At 41.5% G+C, this 23,594-nt stretch overlaps 2 protein-coding genes across 2 annotated transcripts; one reads left to right on the top strand and one right to left on the bottom strand.

Moving 5' to 3' along the window:
- Window positions 1-218: 218 nt before the first annotated feature.
- Window positions 219-17,136, bottom strand: mfsd8l2 (major facilitator superfamily domain containing 8-like 2). The gene is made up of 11 exons (XM_044134772.1): window positions 14,861-17,136; window positions 13,375-13,560; window positions 13,149-13,211; window positions 12,068-12,187; window positions 11,776-11,855; window positions 11,157-11,418; window positions 8,404-8,477; window positions 4,808-5,021; window positions 3,344-3,466; window positions 3,041-3,171; window positions 219-1,523 (listed from the first exon to the last, which is right to left on the bottom strand). Exons 1-11 carry the CDS (start codon window positions 14,934-14,936, stop codon window positions 1,443-1,445), a joined length of 1,410 nt encoding a protein of 469 aa, XP_043990707.1. The 5' UTR covers window positions 14,937-17,136; the 3' UTR covers window positions 219-1,442.
- A 478-nt stretch (window positions 17,137-17,614) lies between these two features.
- kcnmb3 (potassium calcium-activated channel subfamily M regulatory beta subunit 3) lies at window positions 17,615-21,718 on the top strand. Its single transcript, XM_044134590.1, has 4 exons — window positions 17,615-18,448; window positions 19,551-19,804; window positions 20,574-20,644; window positions 20,816-21,718. The coding sequence occupies exons 1-4, from the start codon at window positions 18,363-18,365 to the stop codon at window positions 21,230-21,232; spliced, it is 828 nt and encodes a 275-aa protein (XP_043990525.1). The 5' UTR covers window positions 17,615-18,362; the 3' UTR covers window positions 21,233-21,718.
- Window positions 21,719-23,594: the final 1,876 nt, after the last annotated feature.

Genomic DNA, 23,594 nt, shown 5'->3' with positions numbered 1-23,594 from the left:
GTTAAGCACCTTAAGCTTTTGTCAGAGCAGAGTGAGTAAAGCAGTTTTGTTTGTTTATTTCTAAATGCTATCTAGCTGTGCTTTTTTTTTTTTTTTTTTTTTTAGCCCTAAATATTCAAATGAAAAATAAATCCCCGCAGATTAAAATGCAGGTTCGCCGTAAACTGTCTGTTTTCGTTAGTGGAAAGGAGAGACGCGTCCTGGAAGACAGAGCTATTGTTCACAGTGAGTCAAATCGTAGCCTGACCTGAATCTGTGCACTCTGTTATCTCCCTTAAAATGTCAAGCACCTCAATACGCTGATCAGGGCATAAAAGTACTTATATATATTATGTCCTTGAGTCCCAGAGATTAAAATTTCCATTTTGGGGAAAAAAAAAAAAAAAAAAAAGGAAAAGAAAAGAAGGCAAATATCACATGCTGAGCGAGGAAAACTGGAAAGGTTACTGAGCCTTATCTGCAATTATGCAAAAACACAGAGACTGGCCGAACCAACACCGGTTTCTACAAAGAGAATCGACAATGCCTTGATGTTGCTTACAGCATTCCTCCCTCGTCTGCTGATGTGTAGCGCAGCACATCCTAGAGGAGAACACAGGCAAGAACAGCTGACTGCACACTACTCACACCTTGTCAAATTGTAAATTATGAATTTATGTTGTTAAAATTTAATTTGCTCCCTTTAGTTAAAAGGGTAGAATTGGCAATTTAGCAAGTATTTTTTTTTTATTGTATTGAGTTTGTCTTTTAAGCTTCACGAGTGTCTCATTTGTGCAAGCCGAACAGGAAGGAATTCAGATAACAACATGGTGTAATTACATCCAAGTCTGTGTGCGTGTGTGTAGGCGTGTGCGTGTGTGTGTGTGTGTGCATCTCGCTTTTGTTCCACTTTTTAGAAAAAAAAAGAGAAAGGTACCAATAAATCGGTGAAGAATCACTGTCTTTGACCCTCTTCTCCTGTCAGCTTTCTTGACACGAAGCCGCTAAGATGTTGACAACTCCACTTTCTGCACTCATTGTGTCAGCCGTTTCATTTTCACAGAGCTTTCCTCTTCACAGGGGGAAGAATAAACCACATTTCTGATACACGGGGCGCACAGGAAAGGAAGACAAAAAAAAAATGCTTTTTTTTTCCCACTTATACATGGGAATATAAATAGTTCTCCTTAAAAATAATAGCTTTCATCTACAATTATGTCTGTAAGCACTCAACGTGAGAGCAATGGTGCCCCCTTGTGTAAAATGTAATTAATTATCTGGTAGTAATATGAATAATGCGGTTCCTCCTAATGCAGGCTGGTGGTGGAGACGGCGTGCAAAGCTTTTTGATCATCTTTATTCCGGGCTCATGTGCGTTCCTCCTCAGGAAACTTGGATTTATTCTCTCCGAAGTGATTCTCTCCTGCCTCCACCGGGTCCGTCTCGGCCCGCTCCTCTCCCCTCTACCTTCCGCTGTCGGCGCTCTGGGCACACTGCACCACCCTGGGCTCGGCCAGCCGCTCGTAGGACAGGACCGTCATAACCTGCAGACACATACAGCGGCATGTGGCTACAGAGAACAGAGGCCTTTGAGTAGAAACGCATGGGCTGTTAATGACATGCTGAGCAAAGGATTTTGCTTTAAAATGAAAAAAAAACAAAAACCTAGCGGTAACTGCTTTTTAACTTGTTGGGTCGCACCATTATCCCCATGCAGACAAAGTGCTATTGATCGAGGCAATTAACTATTAATCACAGCAGGCCGGTTAAAGGCCCAATGAATGGGTAGTTTAAGTTTAAACACTGAAAAAAATATACATAAAAAAGGATTTAAGGTCTGGAGGAGAAGCAGACAATGCGGTGACCACAAAAACCAGGTTTCCCCAGGAGACCATGTTTCGTCTACAGGCCATAATCTAAGAATAGCACCTGACACCTTGCAGCTCGCTGAAAACATTGTACTTCACTGTTTAGAAGCCGTAATCTGAAGTTAAGATTTAAGATTATGCACACCTACGTCCTGACAGGATTGGATTTTAACATTAATTTCTTTCCTTGGCATCACCCTACAGCAGCTGTGGGACCAAACTCCAGTCCTCAGGACCCAACCCTAACCCCGTCCTGCAGCTTTCAGAAGATTCTCTTCTCCACTTCACCGAAATCAAATGAATGGGTCCGTTGGCAGGCCTCTACAGAACTGAATGACTTGTTCATGAAGGACCTCAACCGTTTGACTAAGATGTTTTTGTGAAGGAGATGAAAAGTTGAAGGACAGCAGCTCTTGAGGTTTGACGTTAGTTTAAAGCTAAATCTACAAGGGGTGTGAACAAATCTGGTCTTAACTGGAGAATTGAAGATGATAATGTTGAATACGTTTTAATACCAAATGTTTCATGTAGAGGTTGAACTCCACCTTATCTGCACTGTGCACAAAACAAGCCACAATCACTGCAGAGATATTCTAATGGGTGCATCTACAGTGGGGAGCTAACAGTGGGAAGTAGCTTGTTTTACTAAAGGTGTAATGAAATCTTGAGCTCTCGTAACATTAAAGCTCTATGATGTTTCTAGTCAAATGAAGCCTGTCTCACAAAAAAAAACAAAAAAAAACACTCCAGTTGTTGGCAGTATTTTACTTTGTCTGCTAAAGTTAGGTTAGCTTTTCATTTGAGTCCTGAAAATGTAGTTGTGTGCTTTAGGCTTGATGACCAGGTGCATCTTTGCTACATACAGTGGCCCATAAGGGTCAACAAAATCCAAAAACCAAAACACAACAGCCAAAACCTGAAAGGTGCAGAATTATATGTTTTCCAGGCACATAGTGCCATTTTATAGCACAATCTAGTAACTATGTCACATTCACTTGTTATGAAAATGCTGTATATATCAAATACGACTCAAAAGAAATAGGACTTTTTAACTTTACGCCACAAAATTGGGACTCTGGCTCTTTAAAAACTCCGGCTCTTTCTGAAACTCCGCCTACAGGAAGTCATCACAACATCGCTCTGCTATTGACCCTTTAACGAAGTTTTCAGTGAAAGGCTCCAACTCTACTCACTGTGATCATGACGAGCAGAGCCAGCATCATGCCCAGCATTATGTACAAGTTATTGGTCAATCCTCCGGCCCACAAAGGACCCAAGATGGTAGCCAGGCCTCCGACGGAGCGCCGGACACCCTGGCTGAATCCTTTAAGAGAAACAAAACAAAAAAATATTCATTTTTATTTCACTTGTGCCAATATTAAAATATGGCTTTGACATACCATATTTGTGAGTTTTTTTGTTTTGTTTTTTTACAATCCTATGTGCACAGCAACAATCTGTTGTTTGCACATCTTGACAACATAACATGAGCACACCTTGAGTTTTCTCAGCGGTGACTTTGGAGAAGAGCGACACCTGAGACACAGCCACGAACGGAAGCCCCAGCAGCTGCAGGAAAACTCCCACTATGAAAGCTGAAAGCTGCCACTCAAATCCACCTGGAAGGCGCGGGAAATATGGAAGAACAGAATCCAAGGTCAGAAGTTCAGTACAACTTCTTCTTTCCAAGTTTTTATCGAATAGATTTGCTTGTTTTTGTTCTCCAGCTAACCGTCAACAAACTGAGCAGAGCGACTGGCAGCGTTTTCCATAGAAATGCGCGCAAAGCAAAGCGTTGTCCATATTCTGCTAATGTTGAAAAAACACAGTTGCAATTGTGGTGTTTCATTAAGTAAGAAACACATTTCAAATCACACGGATAAGTCATTAAAAAGCATCCCTCTATTTCCTATTTCCTGTTATTTTCTTTGTCATTTTCGGCAGTAGTAACATCCGGCTGTCGATCATGCGACTCGTGTGATGCAAACAAAATGTTTCCATTTAAGTTTTCCGAAAGGCACAAATACAAGATGTTTTTACTCAAATGTTTTTTTTATGACATAACGCATGAACAAGTTTGTTCACATGTGATTTCAACTTCACTTCTTATTTAATGTCAACTCTGCAATTGCAACGTCGTGTTTTGTGGACGTTAGCGGAACATAGACAAAGATCTGGGCACATTTGCGGTGGAAACGCAGCTGGTGTATCTCGGTCCCCCCCTCCCCACCTCTCTCCACTGGTTTCTAGGTTCTCCTCCATAAACAGGCTGGCTCCTCCACAGAGAGCTCTTGTCTGCAAAATAAAACCTCTGCCAAGCTGGCAGCCACTCCATTTCTGCCCTGCGCTGCCTTGCATCATGCACATGTTTGTGGGAATCTGTGCCCACTCGAACGCTCGGATGTTCCTGTTCGACGTGAACGTCTATAATCTTACGATGAAAAGGCAGTTCTGCAAATTAAGCCGCTCCCTCAGAGGACAGAGTCTGGAAATCCTTTCTTTTTTTCTTTTTTTTTGCTCAGGTATCTGTCTGTCATAAGTTTGATGCCATTGTTTGTTTAAGTGGAACTGAAACAAATACAGAACAAATGTAGGCTATGCTCTAACAAATAGCCGCCCCCCCCCCCTTTAATTAGATTACTGTAATCCTGTTAAATGTACCCAGGCTGCACCCGGCTCCAGCACCTGTCACTGTTAATCAGAGCGATAAACGTGACGAGCTGCAACAGACGCAGGCCAACACGAGCGCACAGGATCCGGCCTGCCTGCCTGCCTGAGCTCCTGCTGGCCCACCAGAGCCTGAATGATATCATTTAAAGAGCTCATTCATTTCATCTGCCGGGTGACCCACTTCCAACACCGGTCAGACAAAGACAACTTGGCTCCGGAACAGCCCCTCCCCAAGTGTACGTGCGCGCTCGTTTGGGTGTGTCTGCGTGTTTTCACGGGCAGGTCAGCACCTCGGGGCTTGCAGAGGAAAACGAGGCACCAGATACAGGCGGTGGAGCAGATGACCAGGCCGACGGCCAGCACCACGCGGTCCGCAACCTTGCTGCTCAGCCAGCGCACGAAGAAGAAGCCCACGATGACCTCAACCCCACACAGGCTGTACATCAGGCTGTTGCCCAGCTCGCCGAAGCTGAAGTAGCGCTGAGTCAGAGGGGTCACCATGGTCTGGAGGGGGCAGGGGAAGGTTGAAGACAAACAGACAGGTTTAGATCTAGTAAAAATTTGAGGTGAAAGTGAAATTAGTTATAGCAAGATTGCAAAACGTCATCGTACAGAGGCGGAATGGGAGGAAAAATAAATAAATTCATGCCCACATCTTAGTATCTCCTGGCTACGACTTCATAATAAGAGGAAATGACCTGTTTAATTCATGAGCTCAGCTTAATATCTAACGGGAACTACTTCTTTATTTCATGGGAACGACTTAACCATTACAAGTTGTGTCCATGAAATATTAAGTCGTGGCCAGAAATCGTCTTCTCTTCTCTCCTAAGTCACCAGACGGAGAAAAAAAACAAACTCGTATCGACAACTTAGTTACTTATGACTTGTTTCATTCGTGGGTCGTGCCTATGAATGAAACAAGTTGTTCCCGAGAGATATTAAAATGTTCTCACGAATGAAATGAATCGTTCCCACAAGTCAGGTCATTGTCACAATTATTGTTTCCTCCCATGGCACCAGAGGGTACAGGTGGCAGAGCAATATCGCTTTTATTTAGTTGGTTTCACTGTAAAAATGGTCGCAGAGTTGTGCGCTGATTCCTGCACAAACGGACAAGGATTCAAAGCAAACGTGTTATTTCCTTTGACGAGGAAAAGAGACAGAGATGGAAGAACTGGCAGCCGTCGGTGTAATCGTGGGTCTGAAGTGAACGTTTTTTACAAGGTGACACAATTAACGTTGATATTCTTCATCAGAAAGTGAGTTTGGTCAAATATAATCAAATACGGCGCTTTGGGAAAGGTGCACATCTAATTAATAGTAACCATGGAGAAAGTGCTACATGATCAGGTAGCCGACACCATGTACGAATAAAATGGTCTAGCATCCAGACTTTTGTAGGTGTTCTTCGGTGTTAGAGAAAAAGCCCTTTCTGGCCTACTGGTATGAACGATGTGGCGTGAATTCAGGCAATTTGATAAAATCAAACACGCCAGGAGAGAGAAAGGGCGGGTCGGTTTCTGAGCAAGCTGTTTCCAACTTTTGTCATCAATACTCCTGTCAATGACGCTGTTCGGGAAAATGATTTGACCTTTTCTGACATCCTCAAAGTAAACCATGTCACTCAGCTTCATAAGGTGCTATAAAATAAAAAAAAAAATGAAATAAATAAATAAATCTGTAAATAAAATTGGATTAAGCACAGTTTCAAATGAAATTCTAAAATTGAAATAAAAAAAACAGAAACTTTGAGGGGAAAAACCCAGCTGACAGGAAACTAGAGTGGAGTTCGTGTGTTTGGAAACCATTTAAAGGTCTATTAAATATAATCAAAAGACGTCCAGCATAGAGTTTAACGCGTCGTGTGAGGAGAACTCAGTGTACTGTGACTAAATAACTGTTTGGCCTCCTGAGAGCCACTAATCTGTGAGGCAAATAAAAAAAATGGCTTCATTATGTGGGGAGTAAAGACAGAACCCTGGTCAATGGAATAAGGTCATGTGGTATAATGAGTTTCAGAGTGATAAGCACATTAGAAGAAGAAATGATGGGTTTATCATAGCGAGTGGGCAATTTAACGATCTGGAGCTGCTGCAATTGGTCAGTTTTGGACTCGGATGTTTGGTGACGATATTAAAGTCAGCTGACTTCCAGGTTTCACTTCCAAAGGGAAGTGGGATATTAGACAATGGGAGTGATGAGCCTGGAACCAGGAAAGACTGATTCAGACATCATGAAGGTATCATTTTCACACATGGATTGGCCTCCGCAGAGCCCCGACCTGAACTCTATTGAAAATCTTTAGGATGTGCTCCAGAGGACTTTACACAGCAGTCTGAGCGTCCCGTCATCAGCACACGATCTCGGTAAGAAATCGATGCGACTCCAAAAGGATACAAATGACTTTGGGTACCTTGAACTAATTAAAGACAATTACACAGGAGGCATGTGGTGCATGCTGTAGACTGCTTCCACGTTCACATTTTTTTTTTTTTGTCTGCTTGCTTTTTAATCAAACAATTTTAAGGGTCTCTCACGTCACCAAACAAATTTTACAGTTTTTCTCAGTCGCTTCGGTGCGTTTCTCGAATCGTTTCAGACATTCGCAAAACAGAGGAAGTGCGTTTCTCAAAACTATCCATATAAAACAGCAAAGCACTATGGATTGTCTGTAAAAGCCATAGATCATCTCTCAGAGGTAAATGTCTGTATCAAACTGATTAGTCATGTGGTCAATATGACAGTGTACCCTGGAGGGATGATCTGTTGTAAACTATGACTAATGTTTTGATGACAGGAACTGTTAGAATTATGAGAGATCAATGGCAAGAGAAGGTAATTTGTCGATGGACTTCTTATCCGTTCCATCTCCATGATGAGAAAAACTCCTCTATGAAGTTAAGGAATAAGGAGTAGGGGGAGAGGAACTCCATTAGCATCTCGTTGTGGATCACAAAACCATAATGTGACGATGTCGGATTGATGGAAAGTGCCAGATGTGCTCAGCCTCTTCGTCTCTTTTACCTTCCAACTCCTCTGCCAGAGCCTCACTCCTCTTCCTCTTCTCTCTGGGTGCTGACCCCATCCAAGCCCTCGTCCTTCCATTGTCAGAAATGTAACTTGCTATATACACTACATACTTGTCAACTGATGGTTCAAGAGATTGTACCTTTGAGATTTTCAGAAAACTGATTGATCATTTGCTGATCTAATGCTTCACATGTTTATCTATGTTGATGAAAACCTGGATTCACCAAGCAGTTATTTACCAGTTCAAGACAGATTTAGAAGAAAAACAGTTTAATGAAAACTAATTAAAATGCGATTGACATATTACGACAACCTGTTCAAGCATTTGCATGTTCCCACTCATACGATGAACTTGTTGTGGAAGTGGAGACGATTCAGCAGACTGACCAACATGACATAAGAAATTGAAAAAGCAGAGAATTGTACATAGTCGCGTGCGTGGTCGTACATTAACCTCTTGCTCACTGAAATGAGAAACAACTTTTTTTTTTTTAATTGAACAAGTAGTTCTGAGAATTTCATTTCTGTTTTGAGAAATGCACCAAAAAGAAAAACTGTAAAAATGCTTTTTATGATCTGAAACATTTAGGTGCAGAATGAACAAAAATCCACAACAGAATACATCTGTAAGAGCAAAAACACTTTTTAGCACCGTTCACCCCGATTCACCCTAATATTGAGAAAAGGTTACTTGATTTTTACTATGTGTTCATTTGATCAAGAATCTATAACAACTAAATTAAGTGTCTTGAGTTTTTCACAGAGGGATTCGCTCCTGCTCTAGCCCTAAGTCAAAAAACTGAGCAGAATGTTTGCAAGCTTTGGCTGATAGATCGAAATGGTTGCTCCTCACCTCCAGCGCTGTCTGGTTGAACAGAGTGATGAACTGAGCCGTAAGGAGAACAACCACTTCTTCTCTCAGGAACTCTGTAATGTGGAAGACAGAAAAATCGACGAGAAAATCAGCAAACAAGATCGACTGAAAAAAAGCTCTCGACTGGCACGCGATGCGGAGAGAAAGTTTGGTGCGGAGTGAAAACTCGAGAGCCTCGCCCAAGCCTCTTCTGCGTTCGACAAGTGTGAATTGGAGGTTTTCCTCTTGTGAGAATGAGAGATAAATAGATCTTAGTCAATTCCACGTCTCCGTCCCATCTTTTCCTGGAACAGAAGCTCCCGTATGGACGAAGCGGGGATGGAAAACGAGCTGGGCTAAATTTGGATGTTCTCACCAGATGGCTGGAGAAAAGCCTCCATATTACAGCGAGTGGTCCGCTCTGGTTCAGATGTCTGTGTTCCCTCCTCTGTTGTTTACTGGAGTTCAGCTTTTGTAAAGCGCTCTTTTACTTTGTGTATATACATATCTATCTATCTATCTATCTATCTATCTATCTATCTATATCTATATATATATATATATATATATATATATATATATATATATATATATATATAGATATAGATATAGATAGATAGATAGATAGATAGATAGATAGATAGATATGTGTGTGTGTATATGCTGTCTTAAAGCAGCTGCTGTTTTACGCAAATACGAGCCAGAATAGGTTCAAATGTTGACTACAGATTTTGTCGATAAAGTTACTTGGAGGATTGAATGGTTCCTACACATTTCACATGTCGAAAGGTCAGAAGCTTCCACTGTCAGACATCCAGAGTGAACATCCTGATTTCTTCCTTCCACCCACATTTAGAAATAAAAATAATGAATGAATGGATGGATGGATGGATGGATGGATGGTATTTATGTATTATAATGATCCAAATGTGTATTAGAGAACATCTACGATAAATTCAAACTTCTTCATTTAGTTCTTTTAATAATCGCTGTAACATTTCTCACTGGATCAATAAGTGTTGAAGATATTATCAGAAAACAACCAAAATGCTTCAGTTTTCTGTAAATGCACAGGAAGGTCGATCCAGTTCTAACCAAATGAACTGTAAAGGCCACAAGCAAACTATTAAAAAACACCATAGCAGTTCAAAAGCCAAAAAGTAAAAAATTAAAAATAAAAAAATAAAAAATCAGAGTGATTTTATTTGTAACTATTTTTCTTCTCTTTGGCCCCTGACAGAGACAGGACTTAATGAAAGAAAATGTATGCTCTGCCACATTTTCAAAGGTTCTCCACAGCTATATAAAAAAATAAAAATAAAAAAAAGTCCAGGAGAATCAATAATTCAAGAGATCGAATACCAGACACACTGTAACAGTTAAACAGAGCGGCGGGGTTTCTAGTGTGGCAGATTCTCTTCAGAACAAACAGGAATCGATGGGAACTCTGGTCACTTTACCAATTCTGTCTCCATTTCATCCACGAGTCAACCACAGCAGGCCAGTCAATAAACAAGGAGGTCTGCAAGCCTTCTCTTTGCCTCAACTTCAAAGAGTGAGAAGATCGATAAGAGGGTTTGACACATACACACACACACACACACACAGAGTCATTTACAACTATCCTTACTGGGACACCATACCGACTTTCATCAGTAGTAGAGGGCCTGGCTGACAACCATGACCCCAAACCTCTCTCCAAACATTCAGACTGATGATGAGATGTTTTCTAAAGTAGTCGCCCATTCAGTCCTTAGGGAAGATTACACCAAAATGAGGAGAGTTAAAAATGGCTCCATGGATTATAGAACCCTGGTCTAGAGAAAACCTGAATATTGGGGCAGTCGTTCCCAACTAGTAAAAGTCAACCACAAACTAGTTAGTTAGTTAGTTAGTTAGTTAGTTAGTTAGTTAGTTAGTTAGTTAGTTAGTTAGTTAGTTAGTTAGTTAGTTAGTTAGTTAGTTAGTTAGTTAGTTAGTTAGTTAGTTAGTTAGTTAGTTAGTTAGTTAGTTAGTTAGTTAGTTAGTTCTAGCATCGCTTCCTGTTCTTGCAGTATGTACGTATGCTGTTCCCAAATGTGTCCAGTCAGCGCCCACTGATCAGCGTTGCCAGATCTTGTGAAAGGCAAGCAGAAAACAAGAAATGAATCATGTGATGGGTAAAAATATCCTTCCTCAATTCTTTAAGCACACGTGTGACAGCCAGTAATAGAAGATGCATTTAGGTCCTTCAAAGCAGCGGCGTCACAAAATGAAACATAAACGAAAAAAGTGAGGAGAGAGAAAGCAGGTCCTCACTTTCCACATATGACCTGTTTTTGTTGGTAAACATTGTGAAAGTGGTTCTCTGTGTGTAGTACACACACACACACACACAACCGTTCAAAGTGCAACAAAAGAAAATCAATGATGACAGCCAATCACCGCTCGTCTTGTATGTATCATTACTATGAGGCTAATGCAGAAGGACGCCTAACATCATTTATATGTATTTTCTGCTTTTCCATACACATACACACAGAAGTTCTGTCAATACAAGAGAATCTGATTTGATACGCTGCGCGAAATCCTTCTGAGCAGAGAAAGTCAATGTAACTGTGTGTGCATGTTTGTGTGACTGCAAGGAAAGTCAATAAAGCAGATCCAGAACTTGTGCATCGGCTGTGACACCTCTTCCTACACGAAGCCTCCAAGAGCCTGGAGGAAAGTTGAGAGTCGGTGTTCAGTCAGTCCGAGCCAAGCCATTCGCTCACCGTTGCTGACGCTGAAGTTTTTAAAGGGGTTTGAGGTTTCGTGGGCTCTCTGCGACGCGGACGAAGTCTCCGATTGGTCGGAGTCGACGGTTCTGTAGGTACGTGCCTCGTCCTCGTCTGACCCCATGAGGGGCGCCTCCTCTTCCTCCTCTTGTTTCATCTCCAACACGACGACTCCCCCCTGCGAGCTTATGGCCGGTACGTCCCAGTATCCAGCCAGGATGATGAACTGAAGCAGCGTCCACAGCAGACACATGAAGATCTGAAAAAGACACACATGTGAATCCTAGATGTCTGAAACATCGAGACGCGAGATCAGCATCAAATTATGTAGAAAACTGAAGCAAGCATTGAAGGAGGGGCCTCTACATTTCATTTTGGCTGAATCGGTGCAACAGGTCTTTAATTAAGGCATGGTGGGATGGAAACAGACAGATACGGGTTGTTACAAGCCTGAGCTTTGCCGCGTATTGTTTTATTTCTATTGTTGAGAGAACAAAGCGGGGGTGGGAGGGATCCACAAGAGTTCAGAATGCAGAGCGACTATTTCTATGGCTCGATTCTTTATTCACGAGCCTTTCGGAGAACCTCAGATTACTGATTGTGTGGATGCGGTTACCCCAGGAGACGTGTACTTGTTCACAACAAAGGGCCCCAGTTTGAAATCACACAGCCGCAGGAACAAGTTGAACGCCGGCCCTGGAGAGACGGGAGGAAGAGCTTTAAAGATGAGACAAACGGAGGACGTGCACAAGACACTAGCCGTACACCTAGGTGATTTTATTGAATGGCCGCTTCTCCTCGCAGATCAAACCACACATCAAAGCCAAAGGATCCTTCCCGGTGTCTGATGTTTCACTGGAATACAGAGCAGGGTGCAGAGAGGTGGGAGAGGGAGGAAAGGAACTGACCGATGAGAAGGCCGGCCTGACGACAGGCCATGATGGCTGCGAAGATACCGGCGCGCTCCTCTGGCAGAGTGCTTCGGGTTAGGAAGCCAAAGATGGAAGAGCCTGCTCCTGCACCCACACCTGAAAGAAAAACAGTATATTTCTGTTCATCTCAGCTTAAAGGGGCAGTATTATTCATCTGCAGTTGCATATATATGTATATATACATATGTGTGTGTGTATAAAAATTTGACTTTGTAGAAATTTGACTTAGTAGCTTAATGCCTTAAAATTTTTGCCTCTCTCTCTCTTCAAAAGCCCCAGCTCTTTCTGAAACTCCGCCTTCAGGAAGTCATCACAACACGGCTGCTTTATTAACCCTTTAACGTTTTTACCAGTGTTGCACTGAGAAGTAGCTCCTATAATGAGCTCAGCAGGTGCACAGTTTCACCAGGTGTTTGCTAATTGCTGCTGGCTAGTCTGAAGGAGCTGATGGGGGAGTCATGGAGGACGTGTGCTCTGTGAGGCAGTAGCTTTCAAACTGGAGCTTCGCCCTTGAAGGCTAGGTCCACCCAGGCGTTTTTGGACAGCTGGATGGTTGCCACGGGAGATTCGAGGATTTCCCAAACGTGCATTAAAGAATCAAGGCAGCATTTTTGATGAAGGAATAACATTATGACATAGTGAAGAGAATGTACTTTATCTTTTTTTTTTTATCAAATGCTACTGATAGAAAAGTTTAACAAACTCAAACTTGATTTGTAAAAAAGTAGAGAGTGAATAGTGTGTTTATTGTGACCGCATTGATTTGTTCGGGTTTTCAGAAGCACTGGATCTAATTCCAGCACGTAAAAAAGGTAAGAGGCAGCTAAGGTCTCCAACTCCTCCACTCCTAAAGCGGATGTAGTTGGACTTATGAAGGAGACCAGATGTAACGTAAGAAACGTTTTAACAACCTGCAAACTTCACACCAAATTGCCTCTGAAGACTCAAAGTGCCAACAACTCCAACCAAAACACCTGGCACAGTTCAACAATGTCCTTGATGGTGAGTAATCCATGACTCATGAATGCCGATGAGTGTGTATTAGTGAGTGTGTTACCTGCTACAAGCCGACTGCATAATAACAGCCACTTTGAATAGCCAATAAAATACATGAAGTTACCTGGGGGCAAATGAAAAAGAACAATGCTGGTAATTCAGGCTCTACAATGACAGCGAAGGCTTCACTTAGAAAGTATAACTCTGGGTGTATGTTTAGCTTGAGCCTTTGCTGATATCATAGAACCATGTGTTTTTTTTTATTTTAAGTATCACAAAAGTCTCACCAGCGATTTCAAAGAGGTTGGAGAACAGGATGATGGATTTGGTAGTTTTGCTTCGATCCGACCAGACTCCAAAAAGAGGACCTGTGAGCAGCGCGCTCAGGCTGAAGGCAGACAGGCCCAGACCCAAGAAGTAAGGTGGAGCCTCCAGAATCTGCAGATACCTCCATATTGTGGGTAGAATGACGGCTGGGAAGAGAAGAGCTCTTACAGATGAAATTGGTGCAAAGACACTGATACTGCTCCACCTGTTTTACATTCTTTGTTGGGATTTTATGTGACAAATCAACACAAACTGGCGCAGGGAAAGTGAAATGGAAGAAAAAAGCACATGGTTTCTAATAATAATAATAAAATGAAAACTAAATGAGCTTTGAAAAGCGTGTTGTTCTTAGGTATTTACTCCCCCCACCCTCACCCCAAACAACCCTGGGTTAAACTCTGTAGACTTGATAGTCCTTTAGAATCGTTCCATTGGGGACCAACATTACAACATTTGTTACATTTTCAGCTGCCGTGGTCTTTTTTCAAACTTCACTATGTCAAACCAAACAAAATGTTTGAAAAACCTGATCACCTCCTCACTTTATGGTGGCGCTCCACCAATAACTACTGAAGGAGGCAACATGAAAATCTCTGAAGAACCCGCTAGGCACAACTTCATTTTTCACGAAATTTAAACAAAAATGGAATCCGCATCAGATTTCAGTGGTTGGAGCAGTTCTTCTTTGTCTTCGGTTAAAAATAAAAATAATAATAATTTTAAAAAAACGACATGAGCCATTTCTCCTGCTAGCGTTTGTTTTGGACGCATTTACCCAGAATGCCCTGCGCCGCAATCTCCTTCCTGCTTTTGGAGGATCTCTGGTCCGCAAATTGCAATTACGAAAATACATTTGGCTTCAAAACAGACAGATTTTTCCATACCATGTTTTGGCGCCAGGATGAGGCGGTTTTTCGGCCGTATCGATTTCATAATCGATACAGCGAAAAAAGTGAGGTGAAACGCTTTTTTCACATCACACAAGTCGTCGTGAATAATTGGATGTTACTGCTGGCGGAAAAGACAAATACGAAGACAGGAAGTGGTAGGAGGATGATGACGCAACAGCATGTTAGCAAATGACTTATCCTGCCAACAAGCTTATTCAGGTGTGACTTGAATCATGTTTCTTATTTAATGGAACCACTGCAATTGTTAAATTAGGTTTTTCCATCACTTTTTTTTGGTTTTTAAAAAAGTTTTGCCCACATTTGTAATGGAAGCGCAGCTAGTGACGCACTACGTTGTGTTGGTCTGTCACATAGAATCCTAATGAAACCCTTCAGCTTGTGGTTGCAACGTGAAGGTTGGTGGAGGTTTTGTTAACGCAGCACCGGACATTCAAACAGAAGCCATGTTATCTGTGACGTGCACTACCAGGAGAATGTTTCAATGGTAATATTTGAAAAAAAAACAAAAAAACAACCAAACAAAAAAAAAACCTACCGTACTCTATCCCGCTCAGCATAAATATCAATCCAATGATAAGAAAAGTTAGAGTCCTCTTCTGGTGATTCTCCATTGTGCTGACTTACTCGCCGCCCTGAACCCAGTACATGTTGTCGTGAAATGTTCAGCGGCGCCACAAGATAACAAGACACACCATGCGTCCACTTACAGCCTCTGGCCCGGATAATTGGAGGAATGAGTCACACCATTGTACAAGATCACAGCACGGCTTCGTAGAGACAAGACAACAGAAGCCGAGGTCTTCGCTGTGTGAAGATATCACATCAGCACAGAAAACAGTTCAGCCCGACTTGAAATAATTGCAGCGGTACAACTCCATTAGGAATTTACGCTAAAGATGAAATTCTGCATTACAAGTGCAGGACCAAGCCGCGAGCCTCACGGTCAAAGCAAGGTCTCAGGTTGCCAGGTGAGGCAGAGTTACCCGGCGCATAATACATTTTTAATCTTGTTTTCTCCAGTTACATCAAAAGCATCAGATTCTACTGCCGTCCTGTAAGGAAGTGGGCGCAGCATACAGAATGCGTGCAAAGGTGTTTGCTTTTTTTATTACAGAAAAAGGAGTTTAGCACCAACTTAACTCAACAACAACAACAAAAATCCAAATAAACATATACGGTTGAAACAAGGTGTTTACATATCATTTAGAAAAGGTCACAAAAACTTTTTTTTTTTTTTCAAATTTTTGAAATAAATCAGACAAATGTTTCCTCTCTCAAGCCAGTCACTCTCTGCAAAATCCAAAGTATTCTTACAATAAGACAACACCTAAAACACAGCGCTTCTTGTGTGACATCATGACATTAGTGACAAAAACATTTGAAAGAGAGGATAGCAACAAAACCATTACGCTGGCAACAGGCCTTCCCCTCATCCCGACAAGACCCACTCATCACCTCTCTGCTTGACTTGACCACGCCCTAAAGTATCTTGGCTCCGCCCACTCTGGGGCAATTTTTCAAAATTTGTCTGGGTGTGGGGTTATGGTTTCACAAGGGGGTTAATTACACTTTCTAGAGATATATTTTGTGGTCTGATTAAACCGCAATCACATTAAAGCACATTATTGTTTGTGTTATTGGTCATTATTGTTTGGCCATAATGACCAGTGTTACAATTGAAAGGACTGGTGGATTTCAAAATTAGCATCATACAGGGTAAAGCTTGGGCATAAATGGGTTTTTCAAAAGGAGAATGATCCTGAGAAGAACAGCTGCAAAGTCTGTTAAGAACAGCGCAGTCAGTGTTCTGGAGCGGCCATCACGAATTTCTGATCTCAGTCTGACAGAAAATTGATGGGCAGAGCTGAAAAGTAGGTGTGTGTATGTGTGAGTGTGTGTGTGAGCAAGTCAAAAAATCAAATCTGACTCAGTTCCACCAGGAGGAGAGGTCCAAAATTCTAGCAAACTTGTACGATTGTGGAAAGAAACCCAAAATGTCCACAGCAAGTCTTAAAGTTTTATAGGGAACGATCCCAATTACTTCAAATTCAAACTGTCTAAAAAAAAAAGTAGAAAAGGGTTCTCATTATTACCAGAACTCTTCTAGTTTGGTATCCAGCACCAGGTTGGTCATAAATATTTGCATCTCCAAAATGAGTTGGTCTGTTTTTAAACCCTCTGGAGCTTTTAGTTTGTGGTTGATCTCCCTGCTCCTCACCTTCATCTTTGTGTTTTGCTTCATAGCGGCCAGACTTTCTGTTAGCGGTAGTTCTTGCGGCGTTCTGAGAGTCTTTCTTTGAACGTCGGCTCCTTTCAGAACCGCTCGTTGCAGGCAGGAGTGTGTTTTAAGATTTCTGAGACATCCAACTATTAATTATTAAGGTGAATGAAGAAAACACCTGCAGTGTCTTCCACAGCTGGCCGTACGCCTGGAACCTTTCCAACGTTTGTCACAGAACAACTGCAAAAACGTCGACGTGTGTTAGTGAGATTTCATGTGTTAGTGAGTCGTGCAGAGGAAGGAAAATAATCCATGTTGTCAACATTCTTTACAAATAAAGGGCGCAGGGGAGACTGGCGCAAAATTTGTTCTGCATTTCTGATATATACTAAAATGTTTCATACATTTTTAGTTGAATATGTTACAAATATGATTAATTAACAGGGATTGAGCCTGATTCCTTTGGTTCCTTCAGGGGCCATTTGGTGGCCCAAGCGCAGTGTGTGATGAACGTGGGTGGAGCTACAGCACTGACTGCTATTAGTCAAAGTGTCTCCTTAATAATACTACTTCTAATAATAATAATAATAATAATAATAATAGATTATTGTCTTTCTACATCATTACAGTATGTGTATCTCATAAACGACGCAGAAGCTTGTGGTTGGAAAGTTACAAAATGTAAGTTAAAGAGATAAATGTAACACCCAACAAATAAACAAATGTATAAAATTACAAATAAGATTCAAAAGTTAATAAAAATGTAGGTATTTTAAAATTTTTTTATTTATTTTAAGCTGCGCACCCCTAACATTTTTGCTGGTCTACCATGTATGAACATTTTCCGTGTCAAACCTGTTTTTTTTATTACTATTTTTATTATTGGCTTTCACATAAGGAAATATTTTTGGGAGTTTTTTTTATTTAGCTGAGGTAGATATAACCAGAAACTGTTGGAAAACTTTAAAAAAAAAAAAAAGTTTCAGTGACCTTCAGAAAGCCTGGCAGACTATTGATCAAATCTACTTTAAAATTTATAGGAAACAAAACACAAAGTAATGAGGCGCGCCTCCGGCTATCTACATAATACAGTTTATAAAGGAAAAAGCTTAAATAAATTCAATAGCGAGTGAAGCGGGTGAGACGTGGCTGTTGTGTTTCCGGGCCGCTCGTAGCCTCGGGATGCTTTTGCTAAACTCAACTGTCAACAGGTTAATACCTCCATCTGCTTTTCAGCAAATCATAAATAATATAAGGGAGTCTGAATGTTCGAATAACACATATGAACATGCTCGGCGTCCTGCACTGGAGCCAGCGCATCCAGACAATCAGAGACGCCTCACCGGGTCAGACGGATTAAGATGAGGACTCACGTGCTCAGGTGAGATTTTTTTTTTAAATTTACTTTACTTTTTATCCTGTTTGAAAGCTTTGAATCGGTCTAAAAAGTAAAAAGCACGCTCAGCGTTCTCATGACAAACAGCCCCAGCTGAGTGTCACAGGCCAAGTGAGAGCCTATTAACATGCTACCTGCCTTACCTGAACCAGTTTCTATAGAAACACACACGAGGGTGGGAGATTTTGCACTCACCTTTGAGCTTTGGTAAACAACAGGAAGTTCCCTGGTGAATCAACTGGAACCCGGAGCATTAATCCCCCTCGCTGCCCGCTGGAGGACATGAGATGATCTTTTAGGGCGCAGGAAGGACATTTGAGTTTCAGATACAGAGAGAGAGAGAGAAAAAAAAAATACAGCCTTGTTAGGAGGATACAGGTACCGGCGGGCCAAGGGAGGCGGCTCAAGATAGAACCGGGCATGTTCTTGAACACGGCTTCTCCCCGGAGGTCGTTTAGCATCCCCATTAACATCAACCTGCACGGCGCTCGCAGGCGGCAGACACGGTAAGAGCAAATGATCGACTGGGCCAGGCGGCGAGGGCCTGGAGGAAACACAGCTGGGAGTTCATCACGGCTGGAAAACACTTGGAAATGCAGGCAGAGCTCCACCAAATAAACTCTGCAGGCGGACGATGGGGACGGCGTGGAAGTATAGCAACACGGACGGCTCAAGTTTGCATGGAGGGAAACTTCTCAACACTGCGACTTATTTATTCCTGATCTGCACTTGGACGTCCCGGGCAACCTTTGCGCTCCAGAGAGGCATTCTGCTGCCCTCAGCAATTAAATAAAGCTGCTTCAGAGCCTCGAGTGTTACGTGACCTTTTAGAGAAAGATAACTTATGGTTTTCTTTTTGGGGGGGGGGATGTCTACCACAGCTTTATTCCGAATTTCAGGTTTGAAAGTAGAGGGAAAAACATTCTTCTAAAAGTAGATGGCTATGTTTGCTTATATTTCCTACCTTAAATATAAACATACAGATTATTCAATTTAGCACAAAATTATGTCATTAGATTATTGAATATATTAATATACCATGAAATGATGAAATAGCAATTAAATAATCAGATGTCCCATAAAATAATTAAATCTACCTTTTTAGATAATGAATTTAAATCATAAAATGTATTTTTAAAGAAATCTTTTATTCAAGAATCTAATAATAATTCCACTGCGTATTCATTCACTTCATGGCTCCTGTGAAATAATTGAACCCATCAGGACTCAGTGAGCCGGACGAATCCTGTGAAATCCATTGATTTGTCCTTTTGTCTGTTTTGTCTTCAAGCTTTTTTTTTGTTTTTTTTTTTTGCAAGATTGTGCTACTGTAATAACAAATCCATATATTTTAAAGCTTCCTATACAGATTTACAAAAAAAAAATAAAAAAATGTCAGAGTTGAAGTCCTAAATTGGCAGATGATTTTGGTGTTTAACCCTCAAGTGGGTTAAACGTCCTCAGATTCTTTGTTTGCTTCAAAGAATCTGAAGTAGACGTCTTTTACAGCGCAAATCAACACACACCATAAAATCTGACGTCGAGTGGCATTAAGCTGTGTTGCTTAAGCCTGATTTATGTCCTCGTGTGTGTGTGTGTGTGACACAGGGAGATCCAGCACACATCGGCGACGCATGAGCAGGAGAGGAGCCAAAGAGGGGACGGTGGGGGACCCGAGGGGGCCCGGAGTCAGATGCCTACGTCTAGTGTCGGAGAAGAGCGAGCCATCTTGTTGGGCTTCACCATGATGGCTTTCTCTGTGCTCATGTTCTTTGTGGTCGGCATTACCACGGTCAAGCCTTACATCGACAGGTACGCTGGTGTTCACATCCAAGCTGTCAGTGGGGCTGAGATTTTACATCGTATTTAACACGCATTGCTCGCCAGCGGGGTGGGCTTCTCTGGAATGTGTCTTTGCTCTGCGCATCGACCCGTTTACTATACCTTCTTTGGCAGACCACAGGGAAAGAAGGAAGAGCAAGCATACTCCAAATAAAAAGACCTCCATCTGAGATTTAAACCCGGGTCGTTGCTGTTGTTGTGAGGTAGAAGGGCTAACAACTGAACCTCCCACAGCAGTTGTAGCACTATGAAGTCCTTAAAAGCACTGATTAACGTGATTAAGAAAAAAAAAAAAAGAGTTGTGAGAACAAGCTGAATAAGATGCTACCCTAACTCAAAATCTTTTGTAACCCTTAAAGTCTGTAAGGGTGTGAAGCTAATGAGATCTGTTAGTTCGTACTTATAGGAGAGTCTTTGGTTGAGGTACTTGTTATCTGATGGTAGGTCATCTCATTCTAAAAAAATGATAGTTTAGTCCAAATGGTACCTCAGTGGGAAATTCCACAGAACTGCCAACAAAATGAGTTAAAGTAACAGATTCTTAAGACCACCGTTCTTTCACTCCAATCAGTTTGTGAAGGAACCGCTACACCACATCTGCAAACTCTTCTCTTCTTCTCAAAAGTGTCATGTCTCTACAAAAAGGTTTGCTTGAGCTCACTCAGTCGGTTCCTCTTATGCCAATATTCTATCTGACATACTAGAATTATTGTCATACTGGTGATAGTTTACAATGCCAGAGGGTTTTGGTCATTCTTCTGTAAAATGTCTCCGGTGACTGTTCTCCAGTTGCTGGGAGGAGGCTAGCTGTGTCCTGCCTCAGACTGATATCCTGTGAATTCGTCTTCCTTCCAAACGAGGTACACGTTTGTTTAATCATTCAAAATTTCCTGGGTCTCCTGGCGTTCCGTGCGGCTCTGCACTAAAGCTTACTGAGATCTTAATGGCCAAAGATGGTTGTGCTAGTTCTGATGGGATAGATGTGAAATTAAAGACTTGAAGTCCATGAATCGGTAACACATCCATTGTAGCGGATCCCGAGGCAACAAGCGACTTGGATTGTTTTTCTTCTGTTCCAGTGTTTCTATCTCCCCAAGTGCCAACTGGACAGAAAAGGGCTTCAGGACGAAGTGCAGAAAGTAAAAAAGTGGGTGGACGGCCAGCTGAAGAACAGCTCTATGTGTTTCAGTGACCAAAAGGGGCACCCCAACCATGTCATCCTGAACAGGAAGTACACCCTGCGGAGAGCGCTGTTCGGACTGTTGTGGCCCTGTCTGATGCTGGGTGGCGGATCTTTATTGGTGGGACTTGTGAAGCTGACACAGTGCTTGGCCCGTCTGTCCACTGATGTGAGAAGTTATTCCAGAGGAGGAAAGCAGAGTTTGAAATACACTCAGGGCAAAATGTACAAACTCCTCCGGAGGTCAAGCATGCAATCTGCCTTGTGACTTATGGTGGAACACACACCGATTGAATTTGAGGAAGTGAGACATTTTGGGGTCTTTGAGATCACAAAAAAAAAAAAAAGGTTGAAAAAAATGGTTGACAGAACCACTTGACTGGTCAAAACATCAAAGGAGTTTACGGTTTAAATCCCCATAGATCTACATATTTCTAAATCCTGTTATACCTGAGGAGCTGATAATTAACTAGGTCGGGCCTAATCTGATAAAATCAAAACCTTATGCTGATTATTTAATTTCACTTCAGTTTAAGCCAATGGTGGTAAAGTAATAGAAAAAGAAAAGATCTGTCAAGTCTAAATATGCTCTACCAGTGATGCCTTAATGTTGTTCTGTTGTGTATAAAGTACCAGGACTGTAAAGTTGATATTACTCTGTGTACTATACTACTATACCGCAAAAACACAGTGTACATAATAATCATGCTAATATGTTAGGCTAGCCTGGAGCCTGCTGCTTTACAGTAAAGCTGCTTGTTGTTCATCAACTGCCTATTTGTTACCTTAAGAAATAGTCCATTTTGTTTGCAGTTTCTCTTCCATATGTTCAGCAAATTACTCCAATTTTCTCACAGAGTGCATGTTCTGGCTCGTGCCTGAATTTAAACAGTTGGAGACGTACGTTGGAACTTACAAGTAACTTTTCAGGAAGATCTGGGAGCTTCTTTTGAGTTACAAATTCCTTCATATTGATGACAAAGTATTATTTCAACGGTTTCAATTGGCTGATTATTATAACAGGGCATCTTTCCCATCTTATAAGTGAAATAATCTACTAGTGGAACCAGTACTTTTTCATCAGTATTAAGGAATTTTTAACTTAAAACAATCCACTTCTGAGTTAGCTTCATCTTATTCGAAAATATTTGCACCAAAAACTAGACCAAAAATACATGGCCAGATTTTGTGTTTTTGCAGTGTACACTGTTTTATATTGTTAGTTAATAAAAAAAAAACAAAAAACAATTGTTTAGAATGTTTGTATGAGTGGATCTGCTACTCACACCCACTTGCAGAGAATGATGCGACAAGAAGCTACTTCCGCCCCCAGAAAAACATCGAGTACAGACAGAAAATCAGCAAGTAGAAGAAGAAGGAGGAGGGGGGAAAAAAAAAGAGCAATCCCATGAGTCCGGTGCCGTGCCAACACTGAAGAATCCTGGTACAATGTGTAGGGTTGCTTCTCATCCAAGGCTGCGCGCTTCCTTCAAGCTCGGTCCAAAAACACAGCCATGAATAAAGAGCTGGATGGAAACGTCCTCCGGGAGCAACCGGCATGTTGGAGCAGAACGTCACACAGAAGAAGTGGCTCACTTGAAATATTTTTACACGACTGATGATTTGTTTAAAAAAAAAAAAAAAAAGAACTTGGTGGAGAAACAAACTGGGATCAGCTCCAAACAATCAGGCAAGAGCAAGAGACCGTCACTCAGAACATCATGGAACGTCACTGCGAAATTAAAACAGCGCCATTTCTGCACTTTATATTTCTGAATCATAAAAAAATTAATTAATTAATAAATTTTAAAAAATATGTATTTTCATAACTGTTTAGACTAGGGGTTGAACCAATTAGTCGACTAGTCGACTCTAGGACGTCTCGCGAGTTTTTACATTTCATGTCGACTAGTCGCAGTCATGTGATTGCCGGTGGTGACAGCCTGTGCTGATCTGACAGCACAGTATACGTCACAAGACACAAGAAAAATAAGTTAATACATTAGTTTAAATGATATGTAGATGGATGCATATTTGTGGTTTTACAGTGTTTTTAAAAGGAGATGGAGTTGCAGCTGCAGTCAACTACAAAACACGAAAATCCGCCCCTTCCCGCTAAGGATGTCACTTAGCCGGCTCGCGAATGTCTTTGTCACGACGATCTAACTAATACATTATGATGTTATGTTGCTGATTAAATAAAGATCTGTGGTAATGTCATCTAAAAGATGTGCGTTTCCTTTTGAATGTTGGTTTCCCAGCAAATTATTATTTATCATAAACTATCCCGATGTTTTGTTGTTTCACTTGTTGCTGTTCTGCGGTAATAAAGTTACTCCAAAGTTTGCGTCTTGCGTTGCTATGACGTCACAACGACTAGTTAACTCGACATCGACTCAACTTTTATCATGTTGACGTTGACTAGAAAATATTTGCCGTGAAAATAGCTAATAAAGCCTCCAAGTAGTTGTGAAGGGTTTTTAACGCCACGTCACTATAGCGTCACCATTTCTGACTAGTCGACATCGACTCGACTATTATCATGATGTAGTCGACCTTAAAAAATATGTAGTCGTTCAACCCCTAGTTTAGACGTCTTATGGCAAAAGTCCTGAGGCGAAGTATTTAAA

The sequence above is a fragment of the Gambusia affinis genome, linkage group LG12 (genome assembly GCF_019740435.1).
Source record: "Gambusia affinis linkage group LG12, SWU_Gaff_1.0, whole genome shotgun sequence".
Lineage (NCBI taxonomy): Eukaryota > Metazoa > Chordata > Actinopteri > Cyprinodontiformes > Poeciliidae > Gambusia > Gambusia affinis.
The sequence above is the reverse complement of the archived record's forward strand: the minus strand, read 5'-3'. Positions and strand labels throughout refer to the sequence as shown.

Coding starts and splice junctions, on each gene's coding strand:
- mfsd8l2 (XM_044134772.1), bottom strand. CDS start 14,936: ATGGAGAATCACCAGAAGAGGACTCTAACTTTTCTTATCATTGGATTG. Junction 11,856..12,067: donor TCAGGCCGGCCTTCTCATCG/GTCAGTTCCTTT, acceptor CCGTCTCTCCAG/GGCCGGCGTTCAACTTGTTC. Junction 5,022..8,403: donor TCAACCAGACAGCGCTGGAG/GTGAGGAGCAAC, acceptor TGCCCCCTCCAG/ACCATGGTGACCCCTCTGAC.
- kcnmb3 (XM_044134590.1), top strand. CDS start 18,363: ATGTTCTTGAACACGGCTTCTCCCCGGAGGTCGTTTAGCATCCCCATT. Junction 19,805..20,573: donor TGGGGCTGAGATTTTACATC/GTATTTAACACG, acceptor ACTGTTCTCCAG/TTGCTGGGAGGAGGCTAGCT. Junction 20,645..20,815: donor TCGTCTTCCTTCCAAACGAG/GTACACGTTTGT, acceptor CATCCATTGTAG/CGGATCCCGAGGCAACAAGC.